The following is a 21,094-nucleotide window of genomic DNA, read 5'->3' as shown; positions in this document are numbered from 1 at the left end:
CATATATGTGTGTCCCAGCGTCTTATCATATGTGTTTTAAACCCCCAGGAAAAGTGTTGGCTTTTGGTAAAAGCCGGTTAATGAGTCCTGGGGGTGTGGATGTGAGAAGAGAAGGGAGGGCTCCATCCACAGGCCTTTCCATGTGTTGGGCCTTTCAGTCTGAGAGCAGGCTGATTAGTAGTTGCACCTGGAAGTGGTTCATATAAGCTGGATCAAGGTTTGGTCCATTGTCTCATACACCTGGGTTGAACAGACAGTGAGGTTTGTTTAGAGACACTTTGAGAGAGGGAGTGATTTGTGTAGTTAGTGCCCAGACGGGCTAGGATTTATTTTTATGCTTTTGTTTATTTTATCATTTATATTGCACAATAAAAACTGGTTCCGACCAGCTTGCACGAAAACCCTTGACTAGTGTGCTGTTTCCCGGCTGCTGTGTATAAGGAGGTGTCCCCTACCCCGATCATATCACATTATATATATATATATATATATATATATATATATATATATATATATATATAATGTGTGTGTGTGTGTATATGTATTTATGCTTACATATATAACTGTTTGCGTTTGGAGTGTGCAATATATGTATATATAGCTATATATTTATATACATCCAGTCATTTTGAATTTAAGGAGCCTGTGCCTTTAAAAGTATATTTGTCCCAAAAAATATATATTTATATACATCTAGTCATTTTTGGCTTGAGAAGCCTGCGCACTGCACGCATTGAGGCCCTCATTCAGACCCGCTCGCAAGCGCTATGCGCCTGAGTGCGCGTGCGCAAGCCCCAGAGTGAGTGAGTGAATTCACTCGCTCCGGGGCTCACTACAAACGGGGCAGCTGTCGATGTTGATCGACAGCTCACCCCATTTTGTAGGCGGGGTGGGGGGGTGGCCGGACAAACGGAGGTGTTCCTGAAGGAGGCGGCCCTACTGACATCACCGCAAGGGTCTCGTCGCAAGCCCTGATGGTCTCGACCATCGCGACCATCACCTGGTCACTCACTAAAGCTATGGGTGGTCACCCACAGCTTAGCGAGCGGCCAGAAGGCCGGCTTTTAAAACAAAAGTGGCCTCCCTCATTCAGAGCGAGTGCTCGCTTTTTGCGAGCAGCTCTGAATGAGGGCCTGAGTGTCAAGTGTCTGTTTTTTCCCTTATTGCTCCTCTCCCTGATGTCACATTGAGATAATACATACCTCAGTCCCTTTCTAGGTGGCTCAGCTATACAATATTCAAAACACAATCCAAATTCATCCAGTAGTTTTTACGTGATGCCGGAACGAAAAGACAGACAAACTAAAATTCTAAAAAAAAATGAAAAGTAACATTTTGGGCGGGATGTAATAGAGTGCGAGTTTTTAGTCATGTTTAAACTCGCACATGTGACTTATTGGCCCTCAGATGTCTCCTGATGCCTACCTCACACACCCTATATAAACCCCCTGTCCTTCATTTTGTCCTTTGAAAGGTAGTGAGGCATTTTGTGAAGGAGTGGTGCTGTGCTGCAACATGGCATCCAGAAAAGCAGTGAGTGTGGCCAGGATGGTGGAGGAGGAGGATGAGGAGGTTGTACTGCAACATGAGTGGTGAGGAGGTCAGCAGTAAGAGGTGGAGGAGCAGGACAGTGAGGAGCAGGAGGTGGAGTCTGAGGATGAGGGTAGTGTTGAGGATGAGGAGGATGAAGCTCCCCCAGCCTGTGGGAAAACACGGACTGGACGTAATATACGCTTCAGTTATGATGAAAATTGCGCCCTGATCCGTGCAATTGTCCCTGTTTTTTCCTGCCTGCTTGGGGCATAGTCACACTGGACGTCAGCAGCACCCTGAAAGGAGATGTGGCGTAATATCACTGATGCAGTGAGTGGATTCCGGCGTGAACTAAAAAATATCAAAAAGCGCTATAATGATATTAAAAGGAACACAAAAGAGAAAATAGCTGAGGAGCATAGACTGCGACGCACAACAGGAGGAGGATGAGCAGTGAGAGTTCACTTCACTCCATATGAACAGGAGCTGAGGCCGTTTTTTTCTCCTGAGGTTTTTCCAGGTCCACATATTGTAGACACTGACCGGCCAGCAACCCCTAGGCGTCCTGGTGAGTATGCAAACAAATGTTACTACTTTTCACTGCACTTTTAAAAATATACTGTAATTACAAGTATTGGAGAGCTAATTATAATTTTTTTTTATAATTGTCTAGTGTGTACGCACCTTAAAGTGGGCCATACACGGTGCTATATAGCAGCCAAATAGTACCAGTCTTTCGTTTTGCCTGCTTTATCGCACCGTGTATGGGCTGCTTTTACTTTTTTGACTTTGCAAATGAAATGTGTCAAATAATATGATACATTTTGCTTAGGTACAAAAATGCAGTCATATGTGGCAGTATCCTTGAACCTTTGCATTTATGTTTATAAACTAAAGTGTACACAATATATATGTCTCATACTGTACATTAATATATACTTGGTGTAGACACTCCCATAATTACATTATGTACTCATTATTGCACATTTTAGGATGCATGTTAAGTAATTGTTTATAAATGTTTGTTTTTTTGTGTCTTAATTTTTATTTTTACATTTTAAAAAAAACAGCTGCTGCACCAAGGAGGACAAAAATTCCAAAAAGGCCTGGCATGGAAAGGTCAATGGAGGAGGCTGGGGAGTTAACAAAACGTTTAAAAAAAAAAAAAAACCCACAGATTTACATGTGTTTTATTTTTGTTTAGAATCAAAACTAAATGTCACATTACTTAATTAACTTTAGCATTGTGACATTAAGGCCTAGAACAATGAAATGTACAAATAATGGGCCCGACATATTATTGTTTTGAAAGTATTAATGGAAAGGTAGTGATAGAGATGTGTACACATACATATAGCCTCCTTGCATGTTAAACAGGCCTTAAATAATTTAGGCATGGCATGTATTTGTATTTTAGCCATTTTAATTTTAACAATGTGTTTTATTTGCACATCAATGTAAAAAGTATACACAAGCCGCTTCTGCTGTTTCCAATGATATGCGTCATACCTATATTTTTTGTCAGACTGCCGGTGTATCTGCATGCAAAATGCTACGTTACAGTGTCACAAGCGATGACACTATAGCGTAGCTTTTATCATGCAGATACACCCGTTGTGTCACTTTATTGCAGTCACTACTAAATGTACCTGTTTTTAAGCATAGATATAATTTGTCCAAACACACTTTTAAACATTTTAACTATATTTAAATATTTACATTTCAGGACCTTCAGGAGTTTCTGTGCCACCACCGCGGCCCAGGCCACCAGCGACAACGGACCCAGGCACACATTTTGGCTTGGTATCCTACACATAGGAGGAGGAGGCTGAGCAACAATTTCCGCTGAGTCCCGTGGAGGCAACAAGCCAAATTCCACCTACTCAGCAGCAACAGCCACCCACACCAAACAGCAAAGCCACCCACCCCCAGTGCAGATGAGCTGGCTCTGTCCCTGTACAGCCTCCGTCAACACCAGATGCAGTACATGGAAAGTCAAACATTCCAAATGGACAGCATCATACACCACCTCAGGAAGCTAAATAGGGCCTCCGCATTAGTCCAGGGAACCCGCATCCGTATGGCCAGTTACTTGAGTAGGCATCTGGTGGAGCTAACACAGGCCGCCAAAGACCAAAATGCAGCCATACGGGAGCAAACCCAGGCAGCCAGAGACCAAAATGCAGCCATACGGGAACAAACCCAGGCAGCCAGAGACCAAAATGCAGCCATACGGGAGCAAACCCAGGCAGCTAAAGACCAAAATGCAGCCATACGGGAGCAAACCCAGGCAGCCAGAGACCAAAATCCAGCCATACGGGAACAAACCCAGGCCTTTGTGGCATTACAAAGGGAGCTGGTGGCACAAAGGTCCCTTAGGGAAGTGCCATCAACATCTACTCTCAGCTCACAAGCCACCAGTCCCCAAACGGCCTCACCAATCAGTCCACCGAGGTGAAGTGCCCGTACGCGGGGGGGGGGGGGTGCAACTAAAGGGGCTGGGAGGGTTAGAGGCTCATCTGCTTCACAGTAATTTTTTTGTTCCCAAAAATGTACTGTTAATTTTGTAGAAATCTCACTAGTTTAAAGTTAATTAATTCTGTCTTTCTTTATAAACTAAACTTAGATTTTAAAGTTTATTTGGAACTATATTAAAATGGGACAGATGTTTGTATTCAATTAGCGTCAAAGTCGGAATCCGTAAAAAAGTATCGCCGATTGTGACTTTTCGCCAGGCGGAAGCATCTCCGTATTCAAAACAAAATTGTTTTCGCGTATGCGAAAACGCAAACGCAAGGCAATGTAATGGGCAAAAAAGATTTGCATCGGAATAGTTGGAGAGAAAAAGTGCAAATCGCTAATTTGGGGTGCAAGGGTGGGGAAATCACTCAGCACCCTTGGAACAGCCCCCAAAGGATAACTGTATCAAAAAACCCTAAAAAAAATAATATTAATACCCCAAAAAAGGGCAGAAAAGTGGAGGTACAAACTTGTAAACTAACAAAATAGACTTTTGGGTTGTCTGCAAGTATGGCTAAGGTGTTTTTTGGATTGCAGATGTTTGCTTGAGGTACATTTTTATCATTATAAATCGTCACTTTAGCGACTTTACAACATGCTTGCACCCAGTTTCAAGTCCCACAAATTTGACAGGACAACTTATTTTTACTAAAAAAAAACTGCTTAATGCTATTCTTCAGCACTTGTGTAAAGGCGCTAATTAGAGGCAATTGCCAGTACTCAAGTACCCCAAATAGCTTGATTAGGCCTATTCGGGGGCATCTACATTGATCCCCAATGTTAGTGCATCTAGTTTGGGGTGTAAGCCTGATTTCAACAATTCTGACAGCACTTTTTGCCTGGTTCCCGGTTGCGCTTTCGCGTCTTTTGGAATTGAATACGGTGAATAGGGGGCACACACTTTGTCTACAATAACACTGCTTAGTGAATAGACCCCTTCTGAAAAACATTACGGTTTGGGTAATGGTATTTATACACTTTGAAAAAAAAACATAAATAAGAGTATTTACATACTAGTAAATGTGTTTATACACTTATATGCATATTTATATATGTTTATGGATTGAAATATTCCTTTTTAACCTTTTTTCCAAAAAACAAAAAAATGTCACATACAACCCTCCATTCTCACCTTGGTCAATTTTTTGGCGAGATAATGGTAATGTTTTATGTGCGAGTTTAGAACTCACATCCTATTACATTGCACGAGTTGTATGTACGCACTGGTGAAAACATCTGGATGCGATTTTGAAAAATGTGCGATTTGAAAAATGCGAGTTTGCATGATCTCGTACACTATTACATTGGTAGAGATTACAAAATGTGCGAGTTTTGCGGCAAACTCGCAATTTTGCAAAACTTGAACTCTATTACATCCCGCCCTTGGTCTCCATAGTTCATACGCAGTCCCGAGAGCACATATATATATATATATATATATATATATATATAATATAATTTCCAAGAAGGAGGCACTCACAGGCTGGATAGACATGAAAAATACTAATGCTTTATTGCATTTGCACATCTATGTTTCACGGTACATTCCCCGTCATCAGGAGTCCTGATGGGGAATGTACCCCGAAACGTAGATGCGCTAATGCAATAAAGCATTAGTATTTTTCATGTCTATCCAGCCTGTGAGTGCCTCCTTCTTGGAAATCTATATATGCAGGGGATGTCCATCCTCAGGGTGAGCACCGCAGCAAGGAATTATTTGCTCACACAACAGGAGTGCCGGTAATTTGGATTGTGTATATATATGTGTATGTGTGTGTGTGTGTGTGTGTATATATATATATATATATATATATAGATATAGATATAGATATAGAGAGAGAGAGAATTTATATATATATATATATATATATATATATACAGCAACAACCATTACAACTTTATTGTAAGTATAGATTGTGTAATCTATTGTACTTTTTAAAAAATTGAAAAAGCATACATCAAAACTATTGACATGCATGCTCATAATGTGTGGAAAAGGTAAAACATTTCAACATGAGCACTTTATGAAGTAAATAAAGACAATTTTTTTTGGAACTCATACATTTTGTGTCCTCTATATTAACATTGAGGGAAGGTCGGCTGTAATGGTGGCCCGGATGGTTGTATAGTACAGGGTATTCAGCATTGCCCACGTGACCTGGTAGACTATACCGCAGACCGCGTTGATCCCAACTCCGAATAAGCAGGAGATTGTTGCGGTACTCCAGGGGTAGCATACCACCACAGCGCAACGACTAGTCTCTAGCTTGGCTTGATGGGTTTCCTGTAGTTGGCGGTCTGCTTGGTAAGTGCTGGGTTCAGTAGGTCCAGTAGATAGTGCAACGTTGCACTTGTGGTGCCCCCAGTTATGGGGTGACCCCAATTATTAGAAAGGGGTACCCCACGTTTTTTAAATTATAATATAGTAGTGCCCCATAGATATGCTGCAAGTCCAGAAGTTTATTTTTATATTCGGGAAGTTACTGTAGATTGGCTCCTATTTACTTCAAAGTAAGAGAGAAGTGAACTTTTACTGACCCTCCAGCCTCACGGAGTCTGCACAGAGTTAGCAGATTCTCTCCTGTCGGCTAGTTCCAGAAATGTCGGCAGGAATTTTGTCCCCTGGGGATTGGTGGCCGGGTCTCGGGGCAGAACCCCATAGGGCTGTATTAGAGAAAGAAGACTGCCAGTTGTTGCTTACAGTGTTTTTACTGAAAATGCATGTGTATGCTAATGTTTTTCATAGCTAACATAGACACGTTAATGACTGTTGATAACCTAGTTTCTTTTTCATTTTTGATAACTGTTTTTTTGTCTGTTTATTTAAATATGCCAGTGTAATAATGTATGCATAAATGCCAAATGTTTAAATGGCTTTTGTGTTATAATGCAATTTGCTGTTCTCTTAAAGAAATTATTAACTTTTAGTAGCTGCTAGTCACAGACTGTTCAGGTCCCCATTCTGGGCAAGCTGTAGGAGGATCTTCCTTATTTGCTAGTTATTTTAGTGATTGTGTTATGTACCTCTGTAAGTAAATAGAAGTATGGGCCGCGGGTGTTACTGTTAAGGGGCCTATCCACTAGGCAACCTGAAAGACTGAACGTCTATCGTTCAGACCTTCAGGTCGCCGAGGTGCGGTACCCGTACCGAACGGCGTTCACTGAACGTCATTCAGTGCTGGAGTCCGACCTCCTATCTCTGAACATGCCGAACCTGACTAGCGTAGTCAGGTTGACAGGCATGTTCGGTAGATAGTCGGGGTCGGCAAGGACCCAGCGTGCACGCGCATCGCTGGTCCTTGCCAGCTATCCATTACTCGACTTTATGAACAATGTGACCAAAACCTCCTGGTTTTGGTTGGATTGTTCACAAAGTCGTGTAATGGATAGGCCCCTTTAGAGTATAATGCTATATGGCACTATGATGCTTCCAAGTGAAATGCTAAGTGTGAAAAATAGAAACTTGCTTTTCGAGGTTAAAGTGACGTGTGAACTTTCATGTGATACAGAAGAAAGTTGGTTTCTCTTAGTGTTCATTTTTACTGGCTGGCTTAATGGGTTTCTAGAGAAGTTTATGCAGCTAATCCCTATTTTCTCTCTAATGCTGGACTGTGGAGCTCATTCAGACGCAACGTAGCGTTCACTCGTAGCTGGGCGATGTTTGCTTTCTGCGCATGCATATAAGCCGCAGTGTGCGTGCGCAAGCCAGTCTTAGCGAACAGGAATCGGGCACTCGTAGTACGCAGACTGAGCGCTAGTTTGAGTGACCTTGCCGTTTGTGGGTGGTGTCAGGGGAAGGTCTTTTTAAATGGGGGTGTGGATGTGTGAACGCAGACGTGCCTGTGTTTTCTAACGGCGTTTCATGGTCGTGCATAATTAGCATGGAGGCGTCATTGTACACCTCACCTGGTTGTATTTCAGCCTGCAGTGATCACAATGCTTGCGGCAGGGTAGGGTCTACCTCAAGGGCTACGAGCAGCTCCAATGGCTCTCGATGTTTCTGATATTACATACACTTCCTGGAGATGACGTGTGCTGCAAAGGAAAATGGGGCGTCTTTAGACCGGCGTGCGTTCACTCTGCCGTCGCTCTCTAAGACGTAAAGAGTGTCCTTAAGCCTGGCCGTGCGATCGCGGAATTTGCATACCCTGTCCCTGATGGCTGCGAAAGTGCGCTGCCTTGCGTCCGGGTCTGAATCACCCCCTGTGGTTGCTTAAAGCTAGAGCTGCAAAACTATATGCAAATCCCTATTTTCCCTCTAATGCTGGACTGTGTTTGCTTAAAACTAATGCCGCAAAAATGGATGCAAATCCCTATTTTTCTCTCTAGTGCTAGACTGTATTTGCTTAAAGCTAAAGCCGCAAAACTATGCTAATCCCTATTTTCTCTCTAATGCTGGACTGTTTGCTTAACGGTAAAGTCACAGAAAACAGTATGAAACACCCTATTTTCACTGCAATGCTGGACTGTGTTGGTTATAGCCAGAAGTGTAGTATCTTTTGTGAAACTAGTTGTTTTACAAAATTGTAATCGTGTTGCAGGTGTTGTAGCAAATTGCTTTGAAGAGAATGGAAGCTGAGTCAATATATTGTTGTGTTGTATTATTGCTATTCACCAAGTGCATTGTACCGCTAATTCTTTGGTTTAAAATAAAATGGTGTACCTTGTAAGTGTGTCTGTCATTGTGTCTGTCTGACATGCCGACTGCCGGCTTCCCGACAGTGAAAGCTCGGCATGGGACTAATGATAGGCGTCTAAATACCGATGTCTATCATTAGTCCCACACTTAAATCCCGACCCCCGACATACCGAACGTAAGCAAGCCGGGCGTCGGGAGCTCATAGCCGCAGGGGGGGAGGGTTTAGGTTTAGGGACTCCCGGGGGACTTATGGTTAGGAACCCCCCAGGGGGGTTAGGCTATGGGAAGGGGGGGTTAAGGTTAGGCACCCCTGGGGGGCGGTTGGGGGTAGGCACCCCCCAGGAGGGTTAGTTTTAGGTTGCGGGGAGGGGGGGTTAGGTTTAGGCACCCCTGGGGGAGTTTAGGGTTAGGCACTAGGGGAGGGGAGGTTAGGGTTAGGCACCACTAAGGGAGGGTTATAGGGTGGGGGGGAGAGGGGAGGGTTAGAGTAAATACTCACCTCAGTCAGGATCTTCATCTGCCGGCCTTCCGGTGTCTGTATTTCATCCGCTGGGCTTAGGTCCGGCGGTAATACAAACCGATTCCTCTGTAAATAAGGGGAACATTTCACACCAGCTTGCCTCTCTGATCATTACTAGTATTATTAGTAACATTTGACCATTCAACACGCGAAATCCGGAAGTGTGCCATCCACTGCTCGTCCTGATAAGCTTCCACAGTCATCATGAAAGCTTCTCCGTGCCTGCGGTCTCTGGCCCACATTCTGTTGCGTGCTGATTCTTACGATGGATGTAATGGTGAATGAAATTAAGGCTCTCCTACTGCCAAAATATTGTCGTTGAGTACTAGCTCTCTCAGACAAAAATTGCACCCTCCTCCTCCTGAAATATCTCTGTACTAGGTAGCACAGTGTCAGAATCTGCCTCATGCTCTCACTTGCTGTATCAAATACAGTAAAGTGCACTCGTCAGCCATGAATGTTGCAATGCAGTGAGCAGTCCCCACCCCTCCTTTAGTCTTTTATGATCTCATCTTTGTCAGCCTTGAAATGGCAATTTTATAACACATCCATATCTTTTGAAGGGCTGGCCCCAGTTCAGTGTACATTGGGCCTACCCAGGAATATCTCAGGTAGAAGGTGGGTGTGACCTGTGTGTTTAAAATCCTGGGTCGGACCCAAGGTTTTTGGTGTATAAAGGGTATTACTTGGTGGTCATGTTTTGTGGTTCTTTTGAATCAATGAGGTATACCCCTGTTCTCTGCCAGTGTCCTTTTTATAGCGCGTGCTGCATCACCTTATCTTGCTGTGTTGGTTCACTTGAGCATGCAACAGGTCTCCTCCTGGGCCTTAGCTACTGTACTTGGAACACTTGAGCATGCAACAGGTCTCCTCCTGGGCCTTAGCTACTGTACTTGGAACACTTGTGCATGCAACAGGTCTCCTCCTGGGCCTTAGCTACTGTACTTGGAACACTTGTGCATGCAACAGGTCTCCTCCTGGGCCTTAGCTACTGTACTTGGAACACTTGTGCATGCAACAGGTCTCGTCCTGGGCCTTAGCTACTGTACTTGGAACACTTGAGCATGCAACAGGTCTCCTCCTGGGCCTTAGCTACTGTACTTGGAACACTTGTGCATGCAACAGGTCTCCTCCTGGGCCTTAGCTACTGTACTTGGAACACTTGAGCATGCAACAGGTCTCCTCCTGGGCCTTAGCTACTGTACTTGGAACACTTGAGCATGCAACAGGTCTCCTCCTGGGCCTTAGCTACTGTACTTGGAACACTTGAGCATGCAACAGGTCTCCTCCTGGGCCTTAGCTACTGTACTTGGAACACTTGAGCTTGCTGTGCAGCAGTGATTTCCAAAACACCTTTTAGCATGTCCTCCATTTTGTGTAAGTTTAGCCATGTGTGAATCTAGCTTCCTTAAGCATCCCACAGTGACACCACTTATGGCACTGATACCTCCAAAATGACACTCACAGAATATTTCAGGTGAAACAATCTTGTGATTTATTGTGAGTATGTCAATCAATCTTATCACACACATCCAATTTCAGTTGAAGATCACTAATTGGCCTAATATCGAGTTTGTCAGCTCTTTATTTTCCTATGAGTAGATTATATGAATAGATTATCTCCAAAACACATATGGTAAATCCCTTACTTTACCATATATACATACATACATACATACATATAGGTATATGTATAGATATATAATCTGTCCTGACTACTATTCGCTTTGTTGGGTTGCCTGTAAATCTCTGAACATCTCTGAATTACTGTGAATATTTTATTTTCTATTTTCAGAAAGAGTCACTGAACATAAATGTCAGTACTTCCTGCAAATCTGGTGGATCTATAAATTTGATATTTCCTGATCAATGCAACAATTCATCAATGGTACTTGTTATAATATACTGTGTGTGTGTATGTGTATATATATGTGTATATAATATTATAGTATGTTAGTGATATGTCACTTTAGAGTACACACAATATTGCCATCAAATATTGTTACAACTGACAGGAGCTGGCTTGTTATTCCTAAATGTATGAGTGTTACATATATGAGCAAAGGTTCTAGTAATAGTAGTCATTGAAATGTATGTTATACATATAATCAGTGGCGGATCTACATTTTTGTGGCCCTGAAGCTTGAACTGTTATGGGGGCCCCTTTGCAACCAACAACAATAAGGCAACATCCAACAAGGCCCAAATGGCGAAGATGTAGAAACCCCCCAGAGAGTGAGAGACTATAGACTGATAGATTAAGAAGCTCCCAAGAGAGTGAGAGACTGTAGATGGATACATAGATGTAGAAACCCCCCAGAGAGTGAGACTAGATAGATATAGAAACCCCAGAGAGAGAGAGAGAGAGAGAGAGAGAGAGAGAGAGAGAGAGCGACTATAGATAGATGTAGGAACCCTCCAGAGAGTGAGAGACTGTAGACAGATTAGCTACTGTAGATGTAGAAACCCCACAGAGAGAGAGCCTGTAGATAGAGAAACCCACCAGAGAGTGAGACATTGTAGATAGATGTAGGAACCCCCCAGAGAGTGAGAGACTATAGATAGATGTAGAAACTCCCCAGAGAGTGAGACTGTAGATAGATAGATAGATAGATAGATAGATAGATGTACAAACCCCATAGAGAGACTATAGACAGATATATAACTGTAGAAACCCCCAGGAGAGAGAGATACTATAGATAGATGTAGAAACTCCCCAAAGACTGAGAGACTGTAGATGGATAGATGTAGGACCCCTCCCCCCCCCCCCCCCCCAGAGAGTGAGACATTGTAGATAGATGTAGGAACCCCCCAGAGAATGAGGCTGTAGATAGATGTAGAAACATCCCAGAGAGTGAGAGACTATAGATATAGAACCCCCCCAGAGAGGGAGACACTGTAGATACAGTGAGTTGCAAAACTATTCACCCCCATTGGCTTTTTACCTCTTTTGTTACATTACAACCTGTAATTTAATTTATTTTTTTAATCTGAATTTTATGTGATGGATCTGCACAAAATAGTCTAATTTGGTGAAGTGAAATGAGAAAAATATATATAAAAAAGAATCTTTATAAATCAAATTCTGAAAATTGGCATGTGTAATCACCCCCTTTGCTATGTAGCCCCTCAAAAGTTCTGATGCAATCAATTACCTTCAGGAGTCACATAATTAGTGAAATGAAGTCCACCTGTGTGAAATCTAAGTGTCACATGATTTGTCAGTATAAACACACCTTTTCTGAAAGGCCCCAGAGGCTGCAACACCACTAAGCAAGAGGCATCACACCATGAAGACCAAGGAGCTCTCCAAACAAGTCAGGGACAAAGTTGTTGAGAAGGACAATTCTGGGTTGGGTTATAAAAAAATCCAAATCTTTGATGATCCCCCGAAGCACCATCAAATCCATCATTATCAAATGGAAAGAACATGGTAGCACAACAGACCTGCCAAGAGAGGGCTGCCCAGCAAAACTCACAGACCGGGCAAGGAGAGCATTAATTAGAGAGGCAGCACAGAGACCAAAGGTAACCCTGAAGGAGCTGCAGAATTCCGCAGCAGAGACTGGTGTATCTGTGCATGTGACCACAATAAGCTGAACACTCCATAGAGCTGGGCTTTATGGAATAGTGGTCAGAAAAAAAGCTATTACTTAGTGATAAAAATAAGAAGACACGATTTGAGTTTGCCAAAAGGCATGTGGGCGACTCCCCAAATGTATGGAGGAAGGTGCTCTGGTCAGATGAGACTAAAATTGAACTTTTCAGCCACCATGGATAATGCCATGTCTGGCGCATACCCAACACATCCCATCACCCCAAGAACACCTGCCCCACAGTGAAACATGGTGGTGGCAGCATCATGCTGTGGGGTTGTTTTCAGCAGCAGGGACTGGGAAACTGATTCGAGTTGAGGGAAAGATGGATGGTGCTAAATACAGGGATATTCTTGAGCAAAACCTGTTTCAGTCTGCCTGTGATCTGAGACTGGGACGGAGGTTCACCTTCCAGCAGGACAATGACCCAAAGCATTACTGCTAAAGTAACACTCTAGTTTAAGGAGAAACATTTAAATGTGTTGGAATGGCCTAGTCAAAGCCTAGATCTCAATCCAATTGAGAATCTGTGGTCAGACTTGAAGATTGCTGTTCATGTTGGGAAACCATCCAACATGAAGGAGCTGGAGCAGTTTTGCCTTGAGGAATGGGCAAAAATCCCAGGGGCAAAATGTGGCAAACTCATAGAGATTTATCCAAAGCGACTTGCAGCTGTAATTGCCGCAAAAGTTGGCTTGACAAAGTACTGACTTTAGGGGGGTGACTAGTTATGCACGCTGAAGTTTTCTGTTATGTAGTCCTAAATGTTGTTTGATTCACAATATAAAAAAAAACCAACTTCTCAGTTGTAGGCATGTTCTGTGAATGAAATGATGCACACCTTCAAACAATCCATTTTAATGCCAGGTTGCGAGGCAACAAAACATGAAAAATGCAAAGGGGGTGAATACTTTTGCAAGGCACTGTAGATAGATGTAGAAACCCCCCAGAGAGAGAGACTATAGATAGATATATGTAGAAAGCCCCCAGAGAGTGAGAGACTGTAGAGAGATGTAGAACCGCCCCAGAGAGTGAGAGAAAATAGATGTAGAAACCCCCCAGAGAGAGAGAGAGAGAGAGACCATAGATAGATCGCATAAAAAACTAAAACTTACTAACTTCCTCTGTTGGATCCCAGCTATTGATCCTCCTGAGTGGGATCTCTGGAATCCCCCTGAGTCAGGTCTCTTCCCCACACTGTGTGCTCCCACCTCTGAGCTGCATGCCTATCCCTCAGTCATCTTAGATTTCAGCTTGTGGTCAGCACTGCAGGGTCGACATCTGGCAGACGGGACAGCACAAATGGAGATGGGAGCATCTAGTGGCACCTGGCAGTACTGCACTCAGCAGTGACACTAACAGCAGCTCTCTATTCTGTGCCCGACCAGATCATAAGAGCCATCCTCTGATCGGAGCTGTAGATAGTGTCTGCCGGCCATTACTGATCAGGGGGGGGGTTCTGGGTACTGAGAATCCCCTTCCTACATGCACTACTGTAGAGCATATTTTAAGGTCAATATTAAGTACTTCAGCCCATTACCTTATGATTCTATAACTAAAATAACCTTATTTTAATAACACACACTTAAAAACACTCAATTGATTTTCTTGAAATATTCACTCATTAAAATAAAATTAGGTTCAGGGCCCCTCCGGAGTTAGGTGCCCTGAAGCTTAAGCATCATTAGTTTCACAGTAGATCTGCCCTTGCATATAGTTGGACCTAACACTGGGCTATAATTTAAATGGGTTCAATTATTTGTATGTAATGTAGATATGTTATAATGGAAATAAGCAAGGGCTTGTTATTGAATTTTTTTTTTTCCCAATGGAGTATAGCCTTCCAAAGATTTTTCTGAATGCAGGGAAAATTCAGTATTTTATCGAGAAAATTTGTAATTATATATTGCTAAATATAATATTTACATATTTTAATTTTTTTCTATTTTTAGGAAAACAAAACTAACAAGAATTTTAAAGAAGACTGCTACAATATAACTAAGGATAAACACATTTGCTGCCATATAAAGGTAATATTAGTACATCTAGTCTGATAATCAAGTGTGTGCATGTGAACATTATGTAATATCAGCAGTTCGCTTACATGATTGTCTTAATTAACAATATAATGTCTTTTATTTGGGATTAATTTAAAACTAAAGCTTTAGCATTACTATTTGTGTAGTTGTTGATATTTTATCACAGTGCATCTTGTTTTGGCATGAATGGTAAGAATATTTTAAAGACAAAATATTTTACTGTCTATTTTTATATGCTATTAAATTATCTTTTTCTATACACTTTTGTTATCTATGTACTGTAACTTTTATAACGAAAGCTAGGAAGGCTGTTGCCTAGTTGTATGGTGTAAATGTCATCTCTGGTAAGTCATGCAGAGGAGGACAGGCAGATGGAGGCATATGGTCATTGCAGGGGCGTATCTATAATGGGTGCAGGGTGTGCGGGGAACACGGGCCCCTGGGTCCAGGGCCGCCCCGCACCACACACCCTGCACCCATTATATTACTTACCTCTCCGGAGTCCCATATCAGCGCTGTAAAAACCAAATGTAGTTGGTTTTGTGCCCTGTGACGAAGGTGCCGCAGAGCACCGAAACGGCCATCGGGCTTTACCCACACCATCATGGCTGTCTCCATGCAGTCTGTAATGTATTGCTTTTATGCACTAAATGCACTTTAATATGTGACTGAAGGTACTGAACTCTCTGGAAGCCCTTGTTTATACCTGCACAATACAATTTGATTTTTTTCATTTAAACTATGGTGTGCTGGTTTTCCTATTTTGGACATGCTGCTATATTATATTTATAACCAAGCACCCTCCATTCACTATTTTTTTGTGAGTGTGCGATCTTTGCATTCATTTCTTTATATAATATATATACTTTGAGATACGACAGCACTCCTGAAAATAAATCTTTAAAGATGCGGTGCCTGGTTCATACAAAATAAATATATGCACTCACTTTTTTTGGGTAAGAAAAAAAAAAACATCAAAGATCCGGCACTCACGTTTAGTAGATTTATTGTGAAGGTCACATATGAAAAATACAGTGTCCAATAGGCAGCAGCATCAGCCCACCCGACGACCGTTTCAACCAAATCCTAATTCCCTGAGGAAAACCAATTAGGATTTGGTTGAAACGGTCGTCGGGCGGGCTGCTGCTGCTGACTACAGGACACTGTATTTTTCATATGTGACCTTCACAATGAATCTACTAAATGTGAGTGCTGGATCTTTGATGCTTTCCCCCCAAAAAAGTGAGTGTGTGTATGTGTATATACATGTGTGTGTGTGTGTGTGTGTGTGTGTGTGTATATGTATGTATATATGTATATGTATATGTAATATATATATATATATATATATATATGTGTGTGTATGTATATATATATATATATATATTATAATATACACACATGCCCCAATCTGCTGAACTGCCGGGAGACTCACCATTTGGGGGTGCTCCCAGAAAGTTGGACAACTCTACTGCTCTCACTGCTCAAAAGAGCTGCCCGGCCCATTAAGTGGGTGGAACAAGCGGCGAAGATGACGCTATGTGCTATAAGTTACATCACCGCACCCACAGTGAGGCAAAACATAATTGGAAGTGGTACCACTGCAATGTGATTCAGGGTGCCCTGCCGTCACACCACCCAACTGGACAATCCTCTCCTGGGAACACTTTGCCAAGGTACAGGATTTACAGCCAAGCAAAACGTTTGGAAATGCACAAACATTTTTCTTAATGCAGAGCAAATCCTGTGTACACTTGGCTCTTTGCAGTTTTACAGTTGGGCTAGGGCCGCTAGGCTGTATTCTGGTTGACCCTAAATAAGATTGTGCATTTTACGCAACCCCCCTGCAATATGCCAATGTTCTGATGATTGTAACCTGTTTATATGAGGAAAGGCATGGATATGGTGGCCAATAAGGCAATATATTTGAAAGTGCAAAATATAGCATCATCCACAACATAGCTGACTGTGGTGTTTGTTGTTGATTTTGTTTGCTATGCTAGGCACTCTTGTGTTACTCATATTGCACCCCTGTGCAATAATGAGATATTGTTTAGTAGGAGAAGAGATTTCATAGGGATTCAAAGGGTGAAGAGACAGTACATTTGGTACAGTAAAATCATCCATTTGCTTTAACTATATATCATTATTTTCTTTCCTCATCTTGTGTCATAGAACTTGGTTTACTTAGGATGTGTCCTCCATCATTACACAAGAACTCTAAAGCAAAAGCAGTTTGAAGGAATATCAACTCTAAAAAACAGATTAAAGACACTCGTGGACGTCAACAATAAAGCTCTGTGTGCGAATCCCCCAAATAAACAGGTGAGCAGTGTATCATTATGTCTCTATTAGGGCTCTATATTGTAAGCTTTTCTTTATTAAAATAATGTGAAAACGGTTGTTTTTACACCACTTTCACATTATTTTAGTATCACGTTAATGTATTATGTATGCAGATTGCATTTCCCATATTTGTAATGGGATATGCGATTTATCTCAGATTTACTAAAATTAAATTGTAAAAAATAATGAGGGAAGCCCTGTGACAATAACGCCTCCTGGAGATGGCGTTCTTAGGACTTTCTCCCGTTACACCGACTCCTGCTCTACTCTGACAAGCAGAGCAGGGAGCAGTGCATGTGATCAGCCTTGTGGGTCTAAATTGACCACTAGCTCACCACTGTAAAAAAAACTATAGGGTCTATTTACTAAGCAGTTTTAGGAGACAGAGTGAAAAGTGATAAGGTGCCAGCCAATCAGCTCCTAACTGCCATCTCACAGGCTGTGTTTGAAAAATGACAGTTGGGAGCTGATTGGCTGGAACTTTATCACTTTTCACTCTGTCTCCTAACACTGCTTAGTAATATATATATATATATATCAGTCAGGTGCATAAATATTGGGACATTGACAGAATTTTCATATTTTGGCCTCTATTCACCACCACAATGGCTTTGAAATGAAACAAACGAGATGTGCTTTAACTAAAGACTTTCAGATTTAATTTGAGGGTAATTACATCCAAATCAGGTGAACGGTGCAGGTATTACAACAGTTTCTATATGTGCCTCCGACTTTTTAAGGGGCCAAAAGTAATGGGAATATCAACTCAAAAGCTATTTCATGGACAGGTGTGAGCTATTCCCTCGTTATTTCATTATCAATTAAGCAGGTGAAAGGTCTGGAGTTGATTCTAGGTGTGACATTTACATTTGGAATCAGTTGCTGTCCACTCTCAATATGAGATCCAAAGAGCTGTCACTATCAGTGAAGCAAGCCATCATTAGGCTGAAAAATCAAAACAAACCCATCAGAGAGATGGCAAAAACATTAGGTGTGGCCAAATCAACTGTTTGGAACATTCTTAAAAAGAAAGAACGCACCAGAGAGCTCAGCAACACCAAAAGACCCGGAAGACCACAGAAAACAACTGTGGTGGATGACAGACGAATTATTTCCCTGGTGAAGAAAAACCCCTTCACAACAGTTGGCCAAATCAAGAACACTCTCCAGGAGGTAGGTGTATATGTGTCAAAGACAACAATCAAGAGAATACTTCACAAGAGTGAATATAGAGGGTTCACCACAAGATGTAAACCATTGGTGAGCCTCAAAAACAGGAAGACCAGATTAGAGTTTGCCAAACAACATCTAAAAAAGCCATTACAGTTCTGGAACAACATCCTATGGACAGATGAGACACAGATCAACTTGTACCAGAGTGATGGGAAGAGAAGAGTATGGAGAAGGAAAGGAACTGCTCATGATCCAAAACATACCACCTCATCAGTGAAGCATGGTGGTGGTAGTGTCATGGCGTGGGCATGTATGGCTGCCAATGGAACTGGTTCCCTTTTATTTATTGATGATGTGACTGCTGACAAAAGCAGCATAAAGAATTCTGAAGTGTTTCGGGCAATATTATATGCTCATATTCAGTAACATGCTTCAGAACTCATTGGACGGCGCTTCACAGTGCAGATGGACAATGACCCGAAGCATACTGTAAAAGCAACCAAAGCGTTTTTTTAAGGCTAAAAAGTGGAATGTTATGCAATGGCCCAGTCAATCCCCTGAACTGAATCCGATTGAGCATGCATTTCACTTGATGAAGACAAAACTGAAGGGAAAATGCCCCAAGAACAAGCAGGAAATGAAGACATTTGCAGTAGAGGCCTGGCAGAGCATCACCAGGGATGAAACCCAGCGTCTGGTGATGTCTATGCGTTCCAGACTTCAGGCTGTAATTGCCTGCAAAGGATTTGCAACAAAGTATTAAAAAGTGAAAGTTAGATTTAGGATTGTTTAGTTTGTCCCATTACTTTTGGCCCCTTAAAAAGTGGGAGGCACATATAGAAACTGTTGTAATTCCTACAACGTTCACCTGATTTGGATGTAATTACCCTCAAATTAAATCTGAAAGTCTGCAGTTAAAGCACATCTTGTTTGTTTCATTTCAAAGCCATTGTGGTGGTGAATAGAGCCCAAAATATGAAAATTCTGTCAATGTCCCAATATTTATGCACCTGACTGTGTATATATATATATATATATATAAATAAAGAAAAAAACTCCTGCATCCACGGGACCGGTGAGCTTCTCTGAGTCTCCGGTCAGCTGATCATCAGTATCCTGCTCTAGGACGCTGGCACCTGACTTGTGCTCTAAAGCCGCATTTCAGTGGACAGCACAGCCAGGTGCCGGATGGTTGTGCGCTTGTGGGTGTGGGGTGGTGGGGGATAGATGACGGCACATGCGCAGAACCACTCTCAGAGAACTCCGCAGAGAGGATTTGCAAGGACAGAGCTTTCTTGCAAGTTCCGTCTCTGCATGTAATATTTGATACATCCTTGTGATGTATTCAAATATCGTATTGCGATCTTGGGCGAATTTATTACATCCCAACCGCTTCTGATATGCAGATTGTGGTAAATATGCCTTTTACACAACATGCTAGAAGTTATCATTTAATACACAAACACACTTTAAAAGGGTGTGGTACAAAATAGTCTTAATGTCGTCATGGTCATTCATTCATATAGCGTTATTACAGTACTTAAGCCCTAACCCTATTCTAACATTTAGCCTAAGCCTGACATGTAATGTCGACAATCACAATGTTGGCATAATGTCCATGATGTTCTAGTGTCGACATGGTGTATGTCTACTTAATGACTACATACCCTTTTAAAATATTTTTACGTGGCTTATACTTCAAGAGGATAGTGAACAATAATATATATTATAGGTGCCTTATGTTGGATACACACTTGGCCGACTGATTGGCCTTCTGGCCAGCTGACTGCCCGATTTGGTGTGTATGCAGGTGTGCATACACACTTACCGACCGCCTGACTGACATGCCTGGCCACAAGAACCGGTAGTGACGTAATTTTTGGAAGTTCCTCTTGCCGGCATATAGGACGGTCGTCCGTACGCACAGGCAGATGTGACAATACATCTGCTAGAACAATCGGCATCTGCTGTACTGCACGTCTCAGGTGTACACACCCGCAGATGCACTATGCCATATATCGCTTGTTGCTGTACGAACAATATATCATATAGTGTGTACCCAGCATTAGATGTGTCCCCCTACAGCAAGGATGGGGAACCTCAGGCCCAGGGGCAGTATAAGGCCCACGGAATAATTTGGTCTGGCCATCTGAGCTTTTTTCCGCTGGCCTCACCTGGCTAGCAGGGTGCCTAGAAAGGAACCCTGCAGCCAGAATCTATGCAGTAGTGCCGCCTGGAGCGTCCTTAGGCTGCTGCTTCAAATGGTGTCACACCGCTGCCCTTACAGCTCCCTGGAGCATCCTCAGGATGCTTCGGGCATTGCTGTAATCATCGGCGATTGTGGCGCCACCCCTGTGTGATGTCACACAGATGGGGGTGTGGCCTGCACCAGGCCCACCAATAATATTATATATATTAAATTGGCCCTTGGTAGAAAAAAGTTTCCCAACCCCTGTCCTACAGCATAACTGATATCATAGCAGGCCATGCTACTTAAATAGCTTATAAGGACCTGGAAATGTGCCTCTACTGGCATTCCCAGTCTGGATGCAGACCTATATATATACAGACAGCAACTTAAAAAAGAAACAAATCTAGATATACAGTAGTGGGGACCATAGTGGTGACTTTAAAATGACATCAAGAGGCCATTTTGTTATAGGATTCTAGGCATCTTTAGGTAGATATCTGTGTGGCTAATGATATGCCTCTGACCAAGCAATATACA

General features: G+C 42.3%; 1 protein-coding gene across 1 annotated transcript in view; it reads left to right on the top strand.

Annotated features, from left to right (window-relative positions):
• The window catches only part of LOC148524999 (uncharacterized), a 79,091-nt gene that overhangs the window by 49,246 nt on the left and 8,751 nt on the right, over positions 1–21,094 (top strand). The window contains exons 3-5 of the mRNA XM_088471490.1: positions 11,008–11,100; positions 14,761–14,838; positions 17,023–17,172. Of these exons, the coding sequence (XP_088327616.1) occupies positions 11,008–11,100; positions 14,761–14,838; positions 17,023–17,172 (321 nt within the window). The remainder of the gene's footprint in view (positions 1–11,007; positions 11,101–14,760; positions 14,839–17,022; positions 17,173–21,094) is intronic.

The sequence above is a fragment of the Taudactylus pleione genome, unplaced genomic scaffold (assembly GCF_031769625.1).
Source record: "Taudactylus pleione unplaced genomic scaffold, aTauple2 ptg000114l, whole genome shotgun sequence".
Classification (NCBI taxonomy): Eukaryota; Metazoa; Chordata; class Amphibia; order Anura; family Myobatrachidae; genus Taudactylus; species Taudactylus pleione.
This window is presented reverse-complemented; position numbering and strand designations above follow the sequence as displayed.